A 24,578-nucleotide genomic window follows, 5' to 3' on the forward strand; every position below is an offset into this window, starting at 1 on the left:
CAATATAATATTATAGTGCTATTATTATTTGTTATAATCATTGATAAATAATTTTTCCTATAAATTATAATACATTAGAAAATTTTAAAATTTTTGTTTTCACCGCTAAAAAATTCCCACCGTGGACAACTGCACACTTTGCGCTTCTCCTTAAACCAATACTGATTACTGATGGTCTTTAAACAATTTTTTATTGTCATAATTTAAACTTCATAGCGATTTGCCAAACTAAATTTTATTATTCAGATTACCGAAAATCATCGTAAGTACTAAATTAATATATATTTCCTGGTCAGAGTATCGTCTCTGATGGATTATTAGTTTAATGAACTCCAAGAAAGCTATTGTACCGATTTCGTGAAAATTTTGTATGGACGACTTCGAAATATAAAGAGGACGATGAAAAAAGAAGAGCAAAAGGAACCTAAAGATTGAGATACACGTTTTCGTGGTATGCAGATGCTAAACGTTAGAGAAATCCCGCCAATGGAGTATTAAATTGTTGTCAAAATATTTTATTCGGTGTTTTGAATAAATCGTTTTAATAATATCGTTTGATACGGGTATTTACTATTTGTCTACTAATAATATATTCCCAGATTAAATTATGGTTTTGTTTAAAACTTTATTTAAATGACAATAAGAACTTTCGTCACATTATTGTCAACATGTATAACTGATTGACAATGTATGTTAATAAATAAATATCGAACATTTCCAACATTTATAAATACTTCATTCCTATATTTATGGTCTTATAGGTACCAATATAAATGTCTTGTCTTTTTTTAGTTTTAAAATTTTTTTTCGAATATATAGATTCATTTTTTAACATCAATTATTTACACAAAGGCACACATTACAAAGTATAATGAATATTAAATTAGTATTTTGTACGAACATTTTTTCCACATTGATATTTAAAAATAAAATATAATAATAAAAATATACAATTTCAATTATTTGAGTGATTAGCATGGGTTATATTAAATACCCGGGTACTATATAACTTACCATGGTACATAAAAAGATTTACGAACTTTTTTCCGAGGGAGTATATTTCGGAATCCACTAAAATGTTAAGTTTTAAAATGTCTTAAAATCTATAACCGATATCCAATAGTATAGGAGAATCCATTAATTAAAAATAAAAAAAAAATAAAAAAAAATGGGAATAATGTTTATCATTTCATATTTTAATATTTTTAAATAGTGTATCGGAAATAGGTTAAAAGGTCATCAACCATAATTCATGGACCGCAATTATGTTGTTTTTCTGGTAAATAGTTATGATAGGCATCATAAAATTGATATGATCTCTGATCATTAATTTTTACAGCATAAACGATTTATGAAAAATATATGTATGTAAAGTTGTATATACGTATAAACTTATTAGTATGAATTTTATTCTCGTTGTATTCTGATTAAAAACTAATTTATGAAGTACTTGAAATGAAATTAAAACGAATTTTATTATAATTAAAATGTAATAAATAAAATCTTTCTTTTTATCTTTGTATTACATTTAAATATTTTCTACATAAAATAATCTTTTTTTTATTTTTTTTTAAAAAATAATAGACAGTATTGTTATTATTAAAAAAAAAACCCTTTCCATATTTTGAAATATATTAAAGTACATTTGAAATTTGTTTATGTTTTTTAAATAACATATTTTAAACTGAATTTGATTCATACATATTGCGTTGATATTCCAATTGATATGTATATTATCCAATATGTATATTTTCATAGCCACTTATGAAATTGTGTTTAGAATGCAATGATTATGAGCTGACAGATTTAAATTACGTTATTAAATACTAAACATACATAGGTATTTGGTTAATGGTTTAATTTTTTTTTTTTTTTTTTTAATTTGCCTTTGTTCGCACATTACAGCAAATGGTTTAATTTACGATTGCAATTTCTCACATATTCAGTTTTTATTATTTTTTTTGACTTTTTATTTGCTTGTTAATTTTAAAATATTAATCTGATTCATTAAATTGGTAACTATGGTGTCTTTGTTGCGTTTAATTTTACATTTTTGAATACAGATGCACTGTTTTAGGGATATAATGATAGGAAATAGAAAACAACAGGTGTAGCGAATTTGGTGTAAGTTTACAGCTTATCTGCTATATGTATTTTAAATTGAATCTACCACATGATTATTCCCCAATGAAGTAATATTCATCGTTTTCTATATTAATTATTCACCCGAACACTTTCTCTTTATTCATTTTCAATACTTTAATATTGTATCATATTGAATTAAATTACATCATGTTGTTTTTTCTTATTTTAAAACAAAATTAACTTTAACTTTAAGGTTCATAAGTGACCATTTCATAATTTTTTATTCTGAAATTAATGATGTCATATTACACTTTAATCAGTGAGATATTTAATTTATTTTACTATTTTGAAAACTCAGATGGTTTCGTTGCATATTTAATATAGTCATTAATAAATTTGAACTCAAATTAGTTTGAACTGTATTTGCGATTCACTATTTTCATGTAGTATAATAGATTGAAGATGGTGATCATAATATCATATTTTTGACATTTGATGATTTATTTTAATTGAACAAAATGTTTGCAATATTTTTACTTAAATAGCTATGCAAGTACCTTTTATATTAGATTATTGCCTAAGTGTGTATCACGTATAATGTTTTCTGGATTGTTAATACTTCAATTTAAATGCTTTATCGTATTTTATACATATAGTTTTAATAAGGATAAAAATAGTTGTTCAATTTTTGTGCGCTCTCATGTGTGTATGTATCTTTCAAACGGTTTATGTGCACACATAGGTCTCGGTGGAATAAGTTTCAAACTCAACCATACAGATAAAAAAACAAATAAAATATCTAACAACATATTATTATACTAAATGGAAAACTCAAAAACCTATTAAAATGTAAATGTAAATTTTGTTTTTCTTGGGCCGCACCTGGTTGAAGTAAAACGAAACATTTTACACGGTAGATATTTTTATGATTATTACAATTATTATTATTATTATTATTATTATTATTATTATTATTACTATCATCATCATTATTATTTCGTCAAAATGTTCTGGTTAATCCTATGAGTGGATAACAGACAAGCCGTATAGTACAGATAGATTTACAAAATGCATTTCCATTTTTCTCTGTGGCTGAAGAAAAATATTTAAAAAATAATGAAAAATAAACAACAATCAACTTTGTTGGTCAAAATAGTTTGAATTTAAGTTAATCCATCCATATGTATAACAATGAATCCCTATTTCTCTTGGTCACGCCATCACGCGTGAACGGCTGAACCGATTTCGCTAATTCTTTTTTTGTTGTGTTTTTTACTGCCAAGAGATGGATCTTATGAAAGAAAAAAAAATAAGAAAATTGCAAAAATTTAAAAGTTGAAACTGAGCGATGACATTTATCAGGTTGAACCAGGCAAAATTGCGTTTTAAAGTATACATTTATCTACGGGATACTATCAATGCTGATGGAAATGCACAGAATGTAAGTAGAACACCTTTTCTTCTAGCAACATACGTCGAAAGTCCACGGCATATGCATGAATACGCTCAAGATTCTATGTCGTAGTACGTCATTATGACACATCAGATTTGTTTATAACGTTCACATGCAATCCACAGAGGATATAAATTCGATAAGAATTATTTGCACTTTTGGATGTATTCAGTCAAGTGGCAAAAACGTGAATTGCCACATGCACACATTTTCATTTTCTGAAAATTCAAACGATGAGATCACTCATTTTCAAATAGGACGCTATGTCAGTAGTAACGAGGTGATGTGGCGTATTTTATCGTTTCCGATACATGAACGTACTTTAAAACGGAAAACGTATTAAAACGAATTAAGAGGCCACCATACACGAAATTGATCAGCTTCTTTAAAATGTGACAGAAAGGTGACTTTGTTAGAACAATGTTTTATTCCAAAATACCATGATATTATACCTGGAAACAATCGTTAAAGAAATTTCAACGACGGAAACAAGGATAACCAGTTCAAAGTTACCCTTAAGTATTTTCCACCGTTGCACTAAGACATCTTTTTACAGTCCATCTCAGCCAAGACGAGTATTTTTATTTACGTCAATGTTTGTGGGCTAACATCATTGCAACATCTGTGAACTGTTAATGATATATTGTATGGCATATACAGAGAACCCTGTTAATGTTTGGGATTGCTAGAAAATGACACTCATTGGGACCATACACTCGAGGATGTTGTGATTCCGTCAAGTGCTAAACAAATACGAACATTGTTTTCCATAATTTTGTGTACATGCTTCCCATCAACATCGATTAATTTATGAAACAAATATAAAGATCACATGGCTGAAGATATATTACATCAGAAGCATCTCAGAATATCAAATGAAAATTTGCAAATTAACGAAGAAATGTACAATAAAGTATTAATTTCAACTGAAGACATGTGTTTACCAAAAAAGGATTAATACAATTAGGAATGACAATCGCCCAATGCATGACACATTAAATCAAGAGTTGAGGTGCGAAACCCAATATGATTCCGAGCCATTAAAAAAAAAAATGTTCAAAGAAACGTTCCCCTTTTAAATGAGTAACCAAAATATGCCAACGATACACTAATAAAAGTAGTGAAAAAAACTACTACCCCCAAACACTACCAGTAATACCACCTTCAACGCCAGCCGACGAACTTAACGCATGTTTAAAGTCATCCATTTTATGGAAATACGTTAAAACGCTTCAATTAAATATGAATTAAATATGCGAGTCAAATTGCAGAACGACCAGTCTGGAGAAGTTTTTTCCAAACAATTGTTCGATATTGGTTATGTAAAAATACCTGTTGGCTTATCGTCTGGATACATCATATTCCCTAACAATTTTTGTTACTATACTGAAACTAAGACCGAACTCATCGAGAAAGTTTCCACAAACATTGCTCGAAATTATAAAGATCATGTATGATTGAGCAAAAGAGTTATATTGGCTCCAAAAAAACGTTGATATCAACGAAATTAATTATCAGATTGAAAATAAGATAACTGGCGAATTAATGACATACAAATCGATTGATGCCGTTACTAACCAAGATGATGTTTTTAACTATACAACGGAGTTTTTAAATTCATTGGAACTGCCTGGAATACCACCTCATAATCTGTAAATAAAAATCGGATTGGTAATCATTATGTTGTAGAATAAAAATCAGCCATGTCTTTGTAATGGCATCCGACTTGCGGTGAACAAATTAACGTCATCGAAACCACAATTTTGAAAGGGAAGTACAAAGGCAAAAACGTTTTGATTCCTTTGATTTCAAACGATATGCTATTCGACTATAAACGGTTACAATTTCCAGTGCGACTAGCATTTGCAATGTCGATACATAAATCTCAAGGGTTGTCGCTAAGTGTGTATGGCATCAATCTTGAAAATCCATGTTTTTTACATGGCCAGTTATTTGTAACCTGTTCCCGTATTGGAATACCAACAAAAATTTTTTATATACGCGCAAGAAAAAAAAAAACTAAGAATGTTGCGTATCATAAAGCATTAGAATAATAAACACATTTTTTTGAAAACTTTTTTTTATTAATTATACCAACTGTAATGAGACAGCATAGTCTCCTATCTCTGTATATATCGCATGTGTACGTCTCGCCCTTACGGTATAATAATTAATTACACAGTACAGATTGTTGATGATATATATTTTATGTAAATATCATATCATGTCCACTGATACTACATCGTTGTGAGTAGCCCTTAATGGTTGTATGAATGTTGTGATCAATTGTAAATTCAATAATGAGTATTGTTTTGATATAAATGCGTACTGCATGGACATATATGCGATTATTATATACCACATTATTATTTTATTGTGAGACTTTCATTTTTATTATATATTGTTAAAATTTCAATATTGTAAAATATTGTTATTCAAATAATGTTAAAAAATTAAAAATATACAGATTTCACGTTTTGTTACACAACTCGAATTCAATAAACATAATTAAGACAGGACAACGTCTGTCGGGTCAGCTTGTTTATATATTTGTATTATTTATTTAAGGTTAAGGTTGAATGTTGAATTTCAATACTATAAGAGCGACTTGAAAATTTTACAGCAATAGAACGAAATAAATCAATTTCATTATAAATGACTTTTTTTCGCTCAAAGATCAATCAATAATCGATGTTTTTCATGTAGTTTCCATTGTAGAGTACAATATTGAAGAACTTATTATCTCAGCCGACCGCATTTTTTTCTTACCGAAGGAAGAAGAAAAGAAATATAAGAAAACTAAGATGATTTTGTTTTTATTTTATTAGATACTCCTCGGATTACTGTCATTGATGATATATACTCAATATAAGTTCTACCTACTAAAAAAGGAGCGTAGGTAACGACAAAAGCATTTATTAACTAACGTGTTAAATTATTATGTCTTACCATTAAATTGTTATGAAAACAGTTAGACTAATTAGATATTATACAATGTTACATTAATAACGATTGCGTTATTAAAAAAAACGTTTTATAATGTAATTAATGTTATTATAATAAACGCATATATTTATGGTTTGCGGTAGAAAACTAGTCATACTATAGTACAATACACGATTTTTCTGTAACTAAAAATAAATGCCGTTAATAAGTAAAGAAATCAAATAAGGGCCAACTTATATATTTATATATATATATATATATGTCTATCTCACAAGTCACAAAAAAACTGACTTAAGGTATAATTTGTTGTTTTCATGTACTTAATTGTGTATGGTATGTAACTTGAGTCAAGTTGCAAATTGTGTAAATAGACAGTTTAATTTATATCAATATGCTTTATATGGAATCATTCGAAATTTACATTATCGACGAAATATTGAATTTTACATCTATTTCTACATCTGCATTACCATGGATCACGTATATACCAAATTACCATAATTATATACCATATTATAAATATGCACAAAGTGATTCAAATCATGAATGCACGTACAATTTCCAATTCTTCGCATAAAATAATAAGTTAATGCATATTATGTATTACAAACCAAGTCAATCATATTACATACATATTTTTATAATTAAGGTTATTCGAAATTTGTATACTTATAACCTTGTAGTTAAAAAACTAAGAATAAGTTTATTCTTGAATAAATAATTTAATTAAATAAACAATTAGAGCTATTACCTACTACCTATTAAAATATATAGAATTTTCTTAAAAATGTTTATTTTATCATAAACTTCTAGTATAAAAGGGGGTTAAATGTCAACATTTTTTTTCAAGTTGAGATTTATTTATATAGTAAATTTTATAATACCAAATAATCTTTTAAATATTTAAAATTTTTTTTTTTTTTTATGTTGTACTCATGAAAAATTAAAAGATAAATATAAAAAAAAGCATACTATAATCTTAAAAAACGTCGGTTTTTATAAAAACAAATCACAAACAAAATAACTATAGTTCTCTAAATACTAAATTTGTTATTTTTTAACCTAATTAAAATTTGTAATCAATAAAAAAAATTAAAACATTTTAGTATTTTTTCTATTATAATATTTAAGAATGTGAAATTTTGTGAAAGATTTGTGAAATTGTTAGACAAATGTTCATTCTTTAAAATTAGAGAAGAACTCCAAAACTAATTAAAATAGGCAAATAAATTGAATTGAAAACAACTTAGTGGAATTGTTAATTGAAGATAGAAATAAAAAATAACCTGAGAAACCATGAAATTCAATTATAGTTTTTTCTGTAAATAAATAATATAATATAATTACTTTATAGTTTACACCAATGTACTCCAAGAATATATTTCATTAGTTTTCTAAGACGTATACATTTTTGGCACAATGTAAATGAAAAAATAAATGTACAAACTCGTTGAGTATAAATTAAGCATCGACGAGTTATTTCAGATATATATGTAAGATGATTTTTACATAAGTTAATAAAAAAAATATGTTTTTTTTGTCCGTTTATGCATACCTAATTTTATTTTAAAATTAATAGATTTATCATATTATTTACCAGACGTACTTGATAATAATACGGAACAGTACGATAATAGTGGCTGTAATATTAAATTATTATTTAAAATATATTCAACCGCACAAAGAAAGGTTAAAGTAATTATTAAAAACTCATTGGATTTTTAATATTTTTGGCAGTATAGCTGTATTATGTCAATTGACAAAAATAAAAAAGAAATATTAATATCCCCAATTAGGAAATTCGAATTTATATTTTTAGTTTATAACATTATATAAAGTCAACGTATTACATTTAAGTATAATTACCATCAATTTTTCAAGAAGAAAATGAAAAAAATTCTAAAAGTAGGTTACTTTGTGTAACTATTTTTAATCGAAAAAGTTAGAACATTAAAATGTCAACTTATTTTATTAAAAAATGTAGTTATTTTACTATCTCAATCACATTTATTGAAATTCACCTGACCTCTTTCATTCAGAATCATTTTTTCGAGAATCATCGTACATTAGTTTGTAATTTAAAAGACATTCCTATTTCTGTATTTCACCCAACCGTGGTGTCTCACCTGACATAGGAGTTTTGGTCTTTTTCATTATTAAGTTTAAATTAAAATGTTTTATTTATTACGTAGGTACTGTATATAAGGAGAAAATATATTGAAATAAATTAAACTTAAAATCTGGATTTTGTTGTTGTTGTTTAAAAAATACAAAAATGTACCTATAAAATATTACACTATTGTCCATTACTTAAATACATATCCTACTTTCGAATAAATAATAAATAGTTCTATACTTATTATACTAAATATTCTTAGAGCTTAACGTACATGTTGTTTGGAAAATTATAAAAAAAAAAAAAAAATTAAAAAATGTTCGTTGATTTCACATCTCTAGCGTGTATTAAGGGAAAAGTTGAAATGAATGACTACTTTCGTTACCCTGACCTACCTTACATATTTTTGCGAGATAGCGAGGGCCATAAAGAGGAATAACGTATATCAATGTTTTCAACGATAGGTTTTACAAAAGGGTGTGCACTATGAACTGTAACACCATATAATACTTTTAGCCTGAAATCCTTTAGAAAATATGTATACGTCACATACAATAACTTTTTGAAGTTAAGAAGAACTCTTTGGGGATCTTAAAATTTAATTTGTAGATACTTTTGAGTATCAATAACTTTAGTTCGAAAAGTAGAAAATTAAAATTATAAGCTATAGATGATTTTAAGTTATCCAGAATCGACTGTATAAAATGAAGAAAACATAAATTGCTATTTTTGAAAGCTTTTATTTTATCAAGAAACAATGATAAATCACATCACTAATGATGATTATTTCGTGTAAAATGTATAAGATGACGAAAGGTAGGATAGGATATCAAAAATGAAGGTATCAAAATGGAGTAAATGATGATATTATGCATTTATTTTTGTATACAATGGGATATTTAAATTAATTAACTGAAACGTGAAAATTGTATTTTATTTATTTATAAGCCCTTTAATAAACTACACATTTAGTGATTTTCAATATTAAAATTTAATTTTATCGGAATTGAATTGCGTGCTTTATAAATAATTAAAAGAATGATTTGAAGCTGTACATCATCAATTTATTGCTATTTAAGTGAATCATATTATTTTAATTTTTTTTTTTTTTAATTCTTAAAATAATTTATACTCCGAAAACTTAAATATAAAAATTAGTTTCAATCAAAGAAATAGCATATAATCCATAAGTATTCCATATTATGAATGTTTTTGTAGGGCTACGGGAAAAAACGATAGTTGTCAATAAACCTAAATGGTTTGATATTGCATTTTTAAAGCTTAAGAACTCAAAAAACTAAGAAATAAAGTTCGAAATAATTCACTATATTTATTGAAGTAATGCAATTAATTTTTAATATAATTAATAAAAACAATAAACCCAGGGTCGACTCAAAGTATAGGCAAGCTAGGTACTTTCCTAGAGCACCACTTTAGTAGGGGCGGCATTTTTATAATTAACTCGAACATTTTCTTAGTTCTATTGGTGTTTTGTAAGAAAAAATATTTAAATGAATTCATTCGTGAAAACCACTTACATATATAATAAAATAATATTGTCTAAAGTTATTATATTAATTTATATTAAGGCCTACACTGGGCATTTTCAGTTATTCGAAAAATATAAATAACCACACAATCACTTCCGCATCCGATAGTCGCAATAGTGATGGGTTTTGAGTAATAATTATAGAAATTATTTTTAAGTCTTTTTACATATAATTTTATACATAAAATAAAATAATGAATATTTTTTTTTTTTATGTAGATATATCATATAAAAAATAGGTGAAGGGGCAAATTTAAAATAAGAGCTCAATATTTTAGAGGCGGCGAAATTAGATTTTGCCTAGTGCACTATTTATGCTTGGGCCGGCCCTGAATAAACCATTTTTTAAAACAAATGACAAGATTATGTAATTATCAGATTATTTTCTTTTTTGGACTATTATCGTTTTTGCCCAGTTCTTCTATTGTATGTATATTATATTTAAAATATTTTAGTAATTAATACTTTTCTAAGTATTAATACTGATATGATGGTGTACTGGCATGTCAGGCAATACCTCACATAACTACGAGTACGAGTATATTGACACTGCTTGTACACCAGGAGCATACTCAGGAATTTTTTATGGGGAGGGGCCCAACATTTTTCTTTTATCTGTTCTCTAATTATAATTATAGTTTAACTCAATACCAATAAATTACTGTTAATATACTATAGTATAGTTTATGCATTATAGGTATATTATATAATCTATAAGCTTTGTATATTGAAGATAATGGGAAATTAAAATACACTATATACTATGATTATACTATTTACTATTAAATCGTTGAGTATGTAGAAATTTCAAGGGGGGTTCGGACCCGAAAACCCCCCCTTGGGTACGCCCTTGTTGTATACGCTTCAACACTTAAAAATAATTAGCTACATTGATTTCCCTTTTCTATGAATGGAAATGTATAGACAATTGTTTGCGCTATAAACAAAATTAGGACCACATTAGTACGTTCCCATTTACATAAAAAAATTAAACATTTTAAATTAAATTGAAAAAAAAAAAATTGTGTCAGTGGCAGGACTAGGATTTTTTGTAAAATAAAATGCTACGTAAATACATTTTTTAAATATATGGCGAAGGTTGGAAAACGCTACTGCTCAAATCCTGCTCGCGTAAGTCGGTTATACTTATAACCCGTCATTGCTCGCGTGTGAGAATTTCCCTCACATAGTTTTTAGGTTGGTAACCACTGGCTTGTGGGTTGTTATATTATATAGAACTTTTATTTATTTTATTTGTTCGATGGCGATAGTAACATTCGAACAATTGAACTGATTTAATAATAATACATTGGCACAGACAATCAAACAAATATTATATTATCCAGATTTTGACAACAATAAATCAAAAATATTAACTATAAGGTACCGAATAGTGTGAATTTTCCAGAAGACGGGTGTATCGCCAATTTTTTGGAAAAAATAAAAATAGATACACACTTGTAATCATCACTATCATCATAATAATATAATAGTTTACATGATTGTAATAATATATTTATATTCAAGATAATTGATGATTATTATTGGAATCATTGCCCCGAAGCAATGAGAGAAACAATTCCGGGGTCGTCATCGGTTCAAACACTGGAAAAAAAAAAGAAAACTTATAACATATAATGATTTACATTCAACTGTCACAATAGTATTAGAATGTGTTCTAATAAACATTATGAATGAAATATGACGGCAGTTAAACGTTATACATTTAAAAAAAAAGTTTTCGACAGTCATCGAATAAAATTTTTATAAATTCAAGGGGGATATCCAGACAGCCAAAACACCCCCCTTATTTGCAGCTTAATGTTGTATTAAGTTGATGATAAAACCGTATCAATGTCTGTTTTATCACAAAATTCGGTGAATCTTAACGCGGTTATGACTTGATGTTTGGGGCTGGATTTATCCTTTTTAGAATGGTAATATAATAAATAATCAGTGTCAGGTAGTGGACTGTATAATTCAATTGTAAATATAAACTTAATAGAAATATACAGGAGAGCATCTTACATACTAGGTTAGTCCTTACACAACTTATAGATAATGTATTATTATAACATTTAATAATAAATATATATATAACCGCGGATTCCATATTAATAACAAATAGATGGCTTATTTTTCATGCAATTAATACTGCGGAAAATTAAAGTAACTCAATCGGCATACAACAAATGTAATTATTAAAATGTAAATGTAGTATATATGGTCCGCTCGGCACACAATAAATACAATATTAAATATTACCAGGAGATGGGAATCCGTTATAAGCAGTTAGCTAAAAATTTGTCGTACTTGTTAAAAATAAACTGATCTTAAAAAACAAGCACACAGAAAGGTAAAATCGCTTCACAAAAAAAATGATGGTGAAGCATTTCTTCCACGACGCGCTAACCGAAATACGCTAGTATGCACATACGAACTCGAAGCACGTCTTATCAACACATACATCGATTGCGTATTCAAACCGTTGCGTATTCGGACCGTTGCGTGTCGGAACGGAGCGTTGAACGTAGTTGATAAGACACGCGTAATTTTCGAACTTTGCCCGAACAATATCGATATAGCGTTCTATTACGTTGAGCGCGTTATCTAATTTACGCGATTAGGTTTAAAATTATAAACACAATTTTTCATTATTTGATCACAATTAAAAAAAAAAAAAATTAAACCATTACATCCGTAAAAAAACGATTAAAATATTACCTGTTGTGTAAAAAGTATAAAAATAAACAATAAAATAATTATAAAATCATTATGAACATTTTTACTTTTGATTGAGAAAGTTGGTGAAACAAAGTTCTAAGCACAATCTAGGTTGTGTTTTGTGCATACATTCAACATCTTTTACAAATATATCTTTTTCTCATTTAAATAATTTTAATAATACAAAACAGATATTGAAAGATTTTTAGAATAGTTCATGTTTTGCCTATACACAATGTTTAACTTTTGTAAGAAATATAGCACGAGACTAAAAATATTTCAAACTTCACATTTTTAAAAAAATTTTTGGAATACATATTTGGATTTTGTTTCTTTCACTGGTTGGTTTCTGATATTTTTATCATGTTTATAATATTTATATGTTGAACATATAATATTATCATTGTGATAATTAATACTCCTCTATATTATTCATTGTTTATAAACATTCATATTAATTTATTTTTATATGTACTGAATTACTGTTATTTATAATTTGGTATCGTTTCATTGTGTGGAACACAAATATAAATATTTTTTAATTTTTTATTTTTCCGGCGTTTCATGTACAGGTAAAGCTTTGTTTTAAACGTTATTTTGGGTGATTTATGCTTACAAAGACTTTGCTTCTATTACGAGTTATACTTAAAAGCAGTTGAACCATTACAGTTATTTTTCTGGGTAACGCCAGGTGATTTAAACAGTATGATTATGTATAGTAACAACCTGTCAGTGACGGCTCGTGTATATGTGCACAAGTGCATGTGTACTACCTACCCAAACTCAAAAAAATTGAAAAAATAAACCATAATAATACAACTAAATACATGTAGTGTTATAAAAATTATTTTTCAAAGTATAAAAATATAAATTCAGAACATTATGAAAATAATATAATATTTAGATTGGGTTATTTCGAGGGTCAAACGGGCAGGCGGTTGTCCACGACGGAATTGTATCAGTATATGTGTTATAGAGGTACAGTCGGTGTTGGTGAGTTGCGGCCCAAACCCTAAATAACGAACGAGTTGCGGCCCGGGTTTATGAGAAATACGTACGAGTTGCGGCCCGAGTTTATGAGAGGTACGTACGAGGTTGCGGCCCATACAATAATCTATGTATATACTACATATATAATATATACTATACATAGTACATGTATATAGACATCACAATATAAATTTATTAATACTACGTATTTTCTAGTATTGTCATATATTATTCATATTTGTCATTTCAAGAATATAATTAAAAAAAAATATTCGTAAATGAATAATACCGTATAGTAATTTTCATTTTGCCATTTGAAATTATCCGATTATCGTAGTTAATGCAAGTCATATGGCAGATAATACAATGAAACGATCTATATCAGAGGTTCTCAAAGTCAAATGAATCACGGACCCCCACCTAAAGATCTACAATCCTTAAGGACCCCCGGTTGGGTTTCAAGCGTAATTTTTTTTATTTTTCGGAAAACGAGCAAAAAAAAAGATCTTAAAAAAAAAATTGAAAAAGTATAGTATATTATTTCCTTATTTTATTTTGAATTTGATATGAAACACCAGAGATAAAAATATTTATTTTGATTTGTTTTTGCATCAGGACTGGAAATTAAAAAAACGTTTATGTACTCAAATATTTTTATTAACATAAAACATCTTGATAAATATATAAATACTATCAATGGGAAGAATGCATTTGTTTCTTAAGCTTTATAATGTCCAAAGTTTTGGGAACAATTGTTGAAATTTTCAACCTCAATGCTGGTTCAACGTTCTTCAGTCGATTTCTCTTAACACTTTTTATGTTACAAAGTGTAGAAAATGTCTGTTCACACAAATAAGTCGTACAAAAAGGCACAAATTTTTTGAGGGCTTTGTTTGCTAAATCTGTGAATTCCGACCGGACAAGAAACCAAAAATGACATATATCTTTTTCTTCTTTGAAAATTATTTCCCAAGCCCTATTGCAAGATAAATCTACCAGTTGATCTTGCTCATTTTCAGAGAGAATAGTAAGGCTGGCAACATCTTGTTGTTTGAAAGGATCTCTCATCCAGTCACTTTTTTTATCTGGAGCAGGAAAGTACTTCCTCAAAGCACTCGCTAAGTCTATCATATGTTCGACAATCATTTCTTGAACCTCAACAGGTAGATTGCCTTTTGATTTGATTAGAAATTGTTGTAACACAGGCAATGACGTGTAAGACTTTCTTTCAACTCGATTTGCCCACAGCTTTAGTTTTTCAATCATTGCTTCGATTTTGTCTTCTACTATGAATATGTAAGTATCAGGTCCTTGCAGCTTCATGTTCAAAACATTCAAATGTGTAAATAAATCTGCTAAGTACGCAATTTTGCAGAGCCATGAAAAGTCATTAAGTTTTTCTCTTAAGATGAACTTTTTGTGTGTATCATCACAAAGAAATATTCTTACTTCATCAGCTAGTTCAAAAAAACGTGTAAGAACGTTTCCTCGAGAAAGCCAGCGAACCTCTGTGTGTAAAAATAGTTGTTCGTGTTCACTTCCCATTTCCAGACATAGCTTGGTAAAAATGCGAGAGTTCAAGGGCCGAGACTTAATGTAGTTGACAATTTTGACGAGTTCGTCAAATACAGTTTTAAGCTCAGTTGACATTTTCTTCACTGCCAGAGCCTCTCTATGTATTGAACAGTGTGTCCACTTGACGTTTGGCGCTACTTTCATTACCCGAGCCATCAATCCAGTTTTATGACCCGCCATCGCTCCAGCTCCATCAGTAGTTAACCCAACACATTTCTTCCAATCTAGTTCATTTTTTAAAATACAGTCATTAAGAGCTTCAAATACATCATTTGCATTGTTATGTATTACTTCTTTGCAAAATAACAGATCTTCAATGACATATTTTTCGTGTTCGTAACGGACAAAAGCTAGCAAGTGAGATTTATCAGTAAAATCTGTACTCTCGTCTAGTTGTAATGCGAACATTTCCGTAAATTTCAAACGTGAAATTAATTGGGAGTACACATTTTCAGACATATCGTCAACCCTTCTCTTAACTGTGTCGTTTGACAATGAAATCAAACTCATTTCTTTGGCCGCAGTTTCATCTAACATTATGCTACACATACTTTTTGCAGCAGGCATAATAAGCTCCTCTCCTATGTTATAAGGCTTTCCCGACTTAGCAATCAACAGAGATACAGCATATGATGCAATGGTTGCCTTTTCATTTGTAGTGCCAGTTGCAATTTTTTCAATTTTATTTTTTGACTTTTTCATTTCATTGCTTTTTATTTTAAAAAATTCTATTGACTTACCAGAAAACTCGGAGTGTTTTGTTTCTAAATGTCTACGCAACTTAGCAGGTTTCATTGCTTCATTTGAAAGTATTTCGTAACACAAAACACATTGCGGTTTTTGTTCAATGTCTGTACCCGCTTGCACAAATCCCAAGTTTAAATATTCGTCACAATATTTGCGTTTTTTGGCTTTATTAACACTAGCACTAGATTTTGAGCAAGACCGCTTTTCAAAGTTAGGTAGGACAAGGGCTTGTCTGCCACCTTCATTAGATTCAATCGGCACTTCAGTTTCACGTACAGTACCCGTCTTTAACCAACGATCCATAGCTAAAGATTTAAGACCAACACTTACCAACGACGCGACGTAAAACGAACGAGACGGCTGCGATGGGCAAACTAATATTAAATACGAGTACTTTTATTGTATGATACGTATCTACGATTAATGATGAGCGATTAGCCTGCCTTTATGTTTGTTAGTTATCAGTTTTCATCGAGTAAAGGTGTTATACTGGTAAATACAAAATTATACAACTATTAATAGATTAATCGCGTCACACTAGTTGAAAACTACTGGTATAGATTATAGAAAGTGCTTTCGAATACAGAATAACGTTAATTAACAGCAACTTATTTTTGGGTTGTGTTGGGTTCGGGTTAACTCCACGGACCCCCTGATATAGGCTCGCGGACCCCCAGGGGTCCGCGGACCACACTTTGAGAAACTCTGATCTATATTATCTGTATTATATTATATAAAGATATAACTTGCCATACGTATCGAACAATTCGTTTATCGTTATTCGTTTATCACTAAATGTATAGCCATCACCGCATCGTACATATAGTTACTAGCCAATAGGTACATAGGTAATGATAATTATTCGGGCCGCAACTCACCTATAGCTAAAATATTGTTGGGCCGCAACTAACCTACGGCTAAAATATTATCGGGCCGGAATTCACCGGTCTCCAACACCGGAAACGACACGTCGGGCCGCAACTCACCCACACCCGGTACAGTAGTGCACGCTATTGCTGTGCACATTTGTACAATGTAAAAATTAAAACAAGTCGAAACACGCAACACGAGTTATAATGGAATTGATGTGCACATATCTCTAGTTAGAGATGTGGAATTTACCAGTAAAAAATGTTTGGTAAATTTACCGGTAAAATTTACGTAAATTTTTGTAAAATTCAGTAAATCGGTAAATTTTTTTTTTCCTTTTTACCTACCAATCTATTTAACATGTGGAAGTGTAACACACTATAACATAGTCACGACAGAACGAGAATGTAAAATATTATCAGTGTTTACTTTTAAATATATATATATATATAGATTAAAATATACATTAGTGAAGGGTAACGGGGGTATACAGCATATACCCAATACGCTATTTTTATCCATGGCGTATAGCTTATGAGAAATTGATGATACGTGGGTATACGGTCGTAAATAGCGTATAGCTTGTAATTTAACAAATAACTACATAATACCTTGACTAATCTGACTTATGGTTATATTTATGACGTGATTCGGTATCGAATATATTATTATTATTATTATTATTTTTTTTAATGAAAAATTCAAATTTTTCATCATTTAATAGCAAGTTTCTATTATCAAACAGTCATAATTAAAGATGTGTAGTTCATGAGTGAGTTTTTTTGGTTCCTACCATACGATAGTTACTACATGAAATAAGGCGTATACCCATGATTTATTTTAGCATTATATCACTGATAATAAACTAAAATACTGAATACAGTGCCTGCATTTTATTATCGTATAGGTTACGCTATAATTATATAAATGCTACTTTGTATTAAGTTGCAGATTTTTATTTTATAACAGAATAAATATGCATAGGATATATATATATGGTAACATCCTCTAATACTGCTTAAAAATACCATTGTCCAAAATAATGGAAAAAAATCGTAAACAGCATAAATATACGTGGATGGGTGATTTATAAAATTTACTGAATAGCATTCATTCATATAATTTAACGGTTGGCGAAAAAATTGTTTTACATACAATTTTATCATTGCAGAATCTCTCAGGAGATAATTGTGTGTTGTCACATTCCATTTAAAATCTAATCGTGGGAGTAATAAGCGACTTTATACCAGCGGTTCTTAACCATAGGGTCGCCACCCAATTTTGGGTTGCCAATAGTTTTAAATGGGTCGGATAAAAATTTAAAAAGTTAGTATAATATTTTTATTTTTAAGTCTTATAAATAATAAATGAAACCTCATGTACGTTGGTTATCATGGAGAAAAATTTTAACGAGATTTTTTGAATTAAGAACTGAAATAGAAGTATTTTTAAGAGAAAAAAATTCACTGTTATCCATCCATTTTCAAGATATAATTTGGTTGACAAAAGTTGCGTATCTATCAGATATTTTTTCGTTATTAAATGAGTTAAATTTGAGTATGCAAAGGCCATTAACTAATATTTTTACATGTTGTAATAAAGATATTAACCACAATCAAAACCAAATCAAGAAACAAGCTTGATGTCGAACCCACGATGCGTATTTCACTTACTAATTCCATAGAAGAACTCTAAATTGATTCATTGGTAAAGCAACATCAAGACATAGGAAGTCATTAAATTAAAAATGATTTAAAAAACAATACAATATTATTAAAAGAAATGTTTATTTTTAAATATAATGTGACTATATTATGACTTGTTATGAATACAAGTAATATGAGTAAAAAATGTTATTCAATTAAGAGTACCAAATAGTTATTTTTTATTCTGCCATTGAATATTATTTATAAAAAGGTCGCAGAAAAAATTTGGTAAATATCTTGGGTCGCCACTACACAAAGGTTAAGAACCAATGTTCTATACGATTTAACAGGATCGTGAAAAACGTTTCGAGTTATAAGGTATCACGCACAATTTTATTATTATGTATCAAACATAGGATCTTTGATTACACGAATAATACATGCATATTAAATATTAATTTTGAATCAAACACAATTAGTAAAAGTTTTTAATAATGTTCTAGTAATCAAAATGTGACGTATGAAAAATATTAAAAATATAAATTATTATGTTATTAATGTCATCACAGGAATTATTTTGTCAATAGTCCTTGTGAAAAAGCATTAATTATTTTTTAAATAATCACATTGAAATATATTATTTTCTTTATAGTTTACAAACAGATTAATTTTATTATTTTTGATTCATTATGTTACAAATTAAGTATTTATATACAATAATAGTGCACGCTATATGGCTTAATAATATACCATATTAAAATCGGTGGGGAGTGTTTACCAATTGGTGTTTTGGATACAAATACTACATTGCACAAACATTACGATTTACACTGACATTAATTAGAGTCTACGATATATTAAAAAAATCGTTGAGTTATTATTCAACTTAACACGACTCAACACATTAAATCACTGATAATTAAATTCTACTGATCATACTACTCTCTAAATATTTAAGCCATTACTACAACATCTTGCCTCTTTTCTCTATTTTGCAAGATTTTAAACCAATCTTCTATACCCATTGCGTATAGGTCATCTATCACTCTATAAATTTACCTTTTTTTGGGGCGTCCTTATAGTAATTTTTCTTGGGGTCTTTATTCAAAAGTAAACTATTGTGTATTACCCAAGGTAAGATCTCTTTGGATTCTTTGACCTATAATGAAGTGAGTTAATGAAGCCAATCTCATAATTATCTGCAGTTCCGGTATCTTTTTAGTTAACTTTCCAAAATCGTGTTGAACACAGGGACGCAGATTTATCCATCATACCTTATATTCGAATGTTCATATCCTCTTCTTTATATCTGTCATAGTTATTTAGGCTTCTTTGCGGTTTATCCGCAAGTCAACGCAGGTCTTATAATTGACACTTATAATCTCATGTTGAATCTTCTCGATAGCATTTCGGAGTTAAGAAATTTCATTGATGCATAAGTGGTATTTTCTGCTATTCTTCTCCGAATATTTATTTCTTTATATTAATCGTTTTTGATACTCAATGTTGCTCCTAGATATTTTAATCCATCCACTTTTTTCAAAAATTAGTCCTTCTTTTTGCTGAGGGCCTACCTCACTATCAATTAATTTCATTAAATTTATTTGGAGTCATTGCCGTTGTTCGATAATTGACTGCCTTTTACGCACTACATTTCTCTTACTACTTTTTTAGCGTCAATTTTTAGAGAATTGGAGACATTTTATTATCTTGCTTTAATCCTGAGCCTATTGTTAAGGGGGTAGATATTATGTTGTCCACTCTAAATTTTTACTGTATGTTCTCCATGCACAGTTTGGTTAGTCTAATTAATTTTTTTATCATGTGCTAGCTTATGATAATTAATTTTAATTCAGGTATTTCTTTTAATACTCCGTTTAAATGATAATAGTTATGCTCAAATAGTACTATAAAATTAATATTATTTTTAAAATTTATTTTTGTATACAGTAGAAACTTGATAAACCGTAATTTTCTGTTATCCGTCATCGCTATCGTTAGTGAGGAAATCCCGATAAATTCGTTGTAGCGACTATCGAGCGTATAAAAATATATTCTAATTTCCAACATATGCGAAAAACGCACGTGAACGAACAAATTAAATTATTTTTAATTTGATTAGTGCCAACGATTAACCTGATCTTACGCTAACATAAAATACGAAAATTGTAGTTAAAAAAGCTCGAGTGTCAAAAAAACAAAAGAAAATAACAGATTATTTTGTTTTCTAGTTCCCTGGGTAAAATTAGTAGTATTTAGTATGGTATGTAGTATGTAGTATATATGTGTATTATTTTTATCTGAAACTATATACGTTTATTGCGAAATTCTATTCGATTAACCGTCATAGTCCCGGTTCTGACGGTGACAGTTGATTGAATTTCTACTGTATACATATATATTCGTAATAAACATATACTTATTTTAAATCTAAAATATTTAAAATAAAAACGTAAGAAAACGTAAGTAAATAATGTTTTATTTTTTAATTTCAAGGTTGATAAATTCTATAATATTGGTTTTGGATTGTTTAGAATTATTTAGAAACTATTATTAAGTACATAAAATGTATTAATTTGTTTATTAAATTGGAACTAATTTGTTCTCATATAAAATGACATAATTGGTATAATAATTTAAACTCAAAAAATATTTATACGAACATCATTTAACCTAAATATTTGACTTGATTTAGTACTGTATACAATTTAAATGCATTTAACGCTAGACTCAAATTAAATGGAATCTAGAAGATAATATTAATGTATATGATTTAAAAATACGTTATCGACTTAGCACATTTTTTATGTTTAGAAACTTAGTCAATTGTATTTTGTACTACATATTTATTAGCAAAATTTAGTTAATTATAAGATTATACTTATTAGATTGTATGATAAACTCATAATAAAATCATAATGGATCACATTCTTTTTAAATTTACTATATTAATTTTTTTTTTTATAAACACTAAAAGTATATGATACTTTAAAATGTATTGACGTTTTAAGATGATTTAATTATATTTTAGTTAAAAAATTAACTAATATACACGTATAAAATATATAGAATCATTTTTGATATCTTATTAACAACTTATTGATAGTTACCTAATAATTTCTGCACTTACCTCAATATCTGTTTAACCGTCATTGGCTTGTTCGGAGTATGAGGTAATAATATTTTCTGTGCTCCCTATAATACAGACGAAATTTTTTTAATTTTTTGATCATATTAAAATTTTCAATTTTATTTTAAACTTAAATTCTCGAATATAATTAATATGCTTTTTGATAAACATTTTACAAGTATTAATTTTTTTACAGACTCCATAAAAATATTTTTAAATTCATCATTTTACATATTCAAAATAATTTAATTATTATTGTTCATTTAATATTACCAATAGCTATGATTAGGTATGTACCAGTTGCAGTGCCGTATTTAAACATTTTGCGCCCCGGCACAAAAAATAAATTGGCGTCCCTCTAAGGGGCCTACCAGTTGCGGCTCGTGCTATGGGGCACATGGGTACGTGCCCCACCTACAAAATTGAAAGAAAGAAGAAGAATTTAAAATTGAATAGCTATTTGTATTTCTTCTAACCATCATAATATTGTTGGTAATTGGCAGAGGCGTAAACTGGGTGGTGTAAATGAGGCACTTGTAACACCGCATCTAAAATGTGGTGATGCAAAGATATGTTTTTGCGCCACCAGAAAATCATTGAAATTTGTATACTTATAATATTATTTTCAAGAGCCAAGGAAATCAGCATACTAAAAACAAAATTTGATTGTTTTTTTTTATTAATATTATAATAATAAAGGTTTTACTGCTAAAATAGTTCAAAATTTATTTGTTATTAAAGAAATATATGGGAAAATATATAGTTTATTGGGAAGAATTTTACTTAGGAAAATGGAAAATTGGTGTGTTTGAAATTATAAGTTGAGAATATGCCTCTGCACCACCAGAAATTGGATCCAATTTACGCTACTGGTAATTGATATATATATTTGAAAATATTACTGAAAAAAAAAAAAATTGTATGAAATACGGGCGCTCCAACGTACATACTGATACTATATTATACAGTCATTAGGTGGCAAGCACAAATTCGTTGTGCCTCGGTGGCCCGATCAACAGATTTCCCAAACTTTTTGACCAAAATTAGTACGGCGTTACTGGGCTCAATTGTATTGTACCCGAATTCTATTTTTATAAGGATTTCCATAGATTGATAAATATTTTGTCTGTCTTATCGTCTTCGTATCGTTATCGTCGACCATCTTCCGTGGCACAGAACAAACATTAATTATTTTATCATAGATTATAGGAACATGATAATAATTAATCATTTTTTGTTTATTCTTTTATTTCATTAAGTGTTATATATTTTCATTTGACGGTGCTCATTTTTATACGATACAAATTTACAATACCTAATTTATTAAATATTTTTTAATTTAATTTAATAAAGTCATCAAAATATTCATGAAAAAAAAGACAGACAAATCGATTTGGAATTCAAAAATATTACTGATTAACTATATAATTATATTTATTATTTATTTATATATTATACATTATATTTATTTTTAAACCATGATTTTATTATTTTTAGATTTTTTATTATTTTTTGTACAACATACATAATAAGCGTATATTAAAAGATTTTTATACACTAACAATTTTATTATATTTAAAAAATCAACAGGAATTGTAGGTAAATTCAAAGTGGAGATAGTGAAAAAGGAGGAAAATATTTGTGCCCTACCTTCAATGAACCCCACGACCCGCCACTGGGGCCTACCCACAGAAAATATAGGAGATAGATACTCGTGAACCTTTTAGATACTCTAAAATCAATGCTATTTTTGTGTAGTAGGCACGCCACAGCAAATAACATAATACGTCGTATTATTATAAATAACTTATGTTTATTGACATTATCACAACAAATTTGAGAACTAGTATTATGTATATTAATAATATTCTAAATCGCTGATAATTATATAGCTATATTGTTATAAATACAATAATAATAAATATTAATAAATTAGACACATTAACATTAGTTTATGATACTGTTATTAAAAACAAATCAAATAATAATTTCAAAATAATTTAAGAAGTTTAATAATTCATCAGTGAGCAAATGTCAGACCACAAAATTTTGGCATCCCCAAAAAACTGGCACTCGGAGCAGTTAAGTTAGGGGGGGCAACCCCCCCCTAAGTGCGGCCCTGACCAGTTGAAATTATGTGTTAATATATACATGATTAGGTACAATATATAGCCTATAAAAAAGGAGAGGTAAATATACAATTAATAAATTAAATATAAAATTATATATGAAAATAAAGTAAAATAGTATATAATTATAGGATCAAATTTTTATATTTGCAATTATATATGATATTGTATTCTGTTATAATAATATAATATTATAAATTATACAAATAATATGGATAAAATGAAAATTATATTAATAATAATAGCCTACTTGGTGCAAAGCGGGAATTTTACCAAAACGCGTAATTTTAGACGCGTTTAAGTGAATAGTCGATGTAAAAGTAACGACAATTATATTAGGTTTTAGTGGAATACGCTTTTTATTATATTTTATTATATCTTTATTAGTATTTTTATAGTTGTTAGAAATTATTATATGATACAATGTATACCTATTTCTTTGATTGGTAAATTTTACTAAATGAAAAGCATTGACGTTGTTAACACGATGAAAAATATTATGCGAGTGTATAGTGAAAAGGATAAGGTTTTGTTAGTTTTAAATAATTCTAATTTTTATTAAGATCGTATGTAAAATCACACAAACGGATGTAAAATGGTGATGCACATTATTAATGT

The 24,578-nt window shown here is 28.1% G+C and overlaps 1 protein-coding gene across 2 annotated transcripts in view; it reads right to left on the reverse strand.

The window, feature by feature from the left end:
• LOC112683863 (GTPase-activating Rap/Ran-GAP domain-like protein 3) overlaps positions 1-24,578 on the reverse strand; it is a 196,706-nt gene that overhangs the window by 105,690 nt on the left and 66,438 nt on the right. For both annotated transcript variants that reach the window (XR_003148622.1, XM_025555048.1), the window contains exon 7: positions 21,832-21,896. Coding sequence is in view for 1 of the 2 variants with exons in the window: in XM_025555048.1 (XP_025410833.1) it covers positions 21,832-21,896 (65 nt within the window). In the remaining variant the exon portion in view is untranslated. The remainder of the gene's footprint in view (positions 1-21,831; positions 21,897-24,578) is intronic.

Source organism: Sipha flava, unplaced genomic scaffold (genome assembly GCF_003268045.1).
Source record: "Sipha flava isolate LNK unplaced genomic scaffold, YSA_version1 236_pilon_pilon, whole genome shotgun sequence".
NCBI classification, from domain to species: Eukaryota; Metazoa; Arthropoda; class Insecta; order Hemiptera; family Aphididae; genus Sipha; species Sipha flava.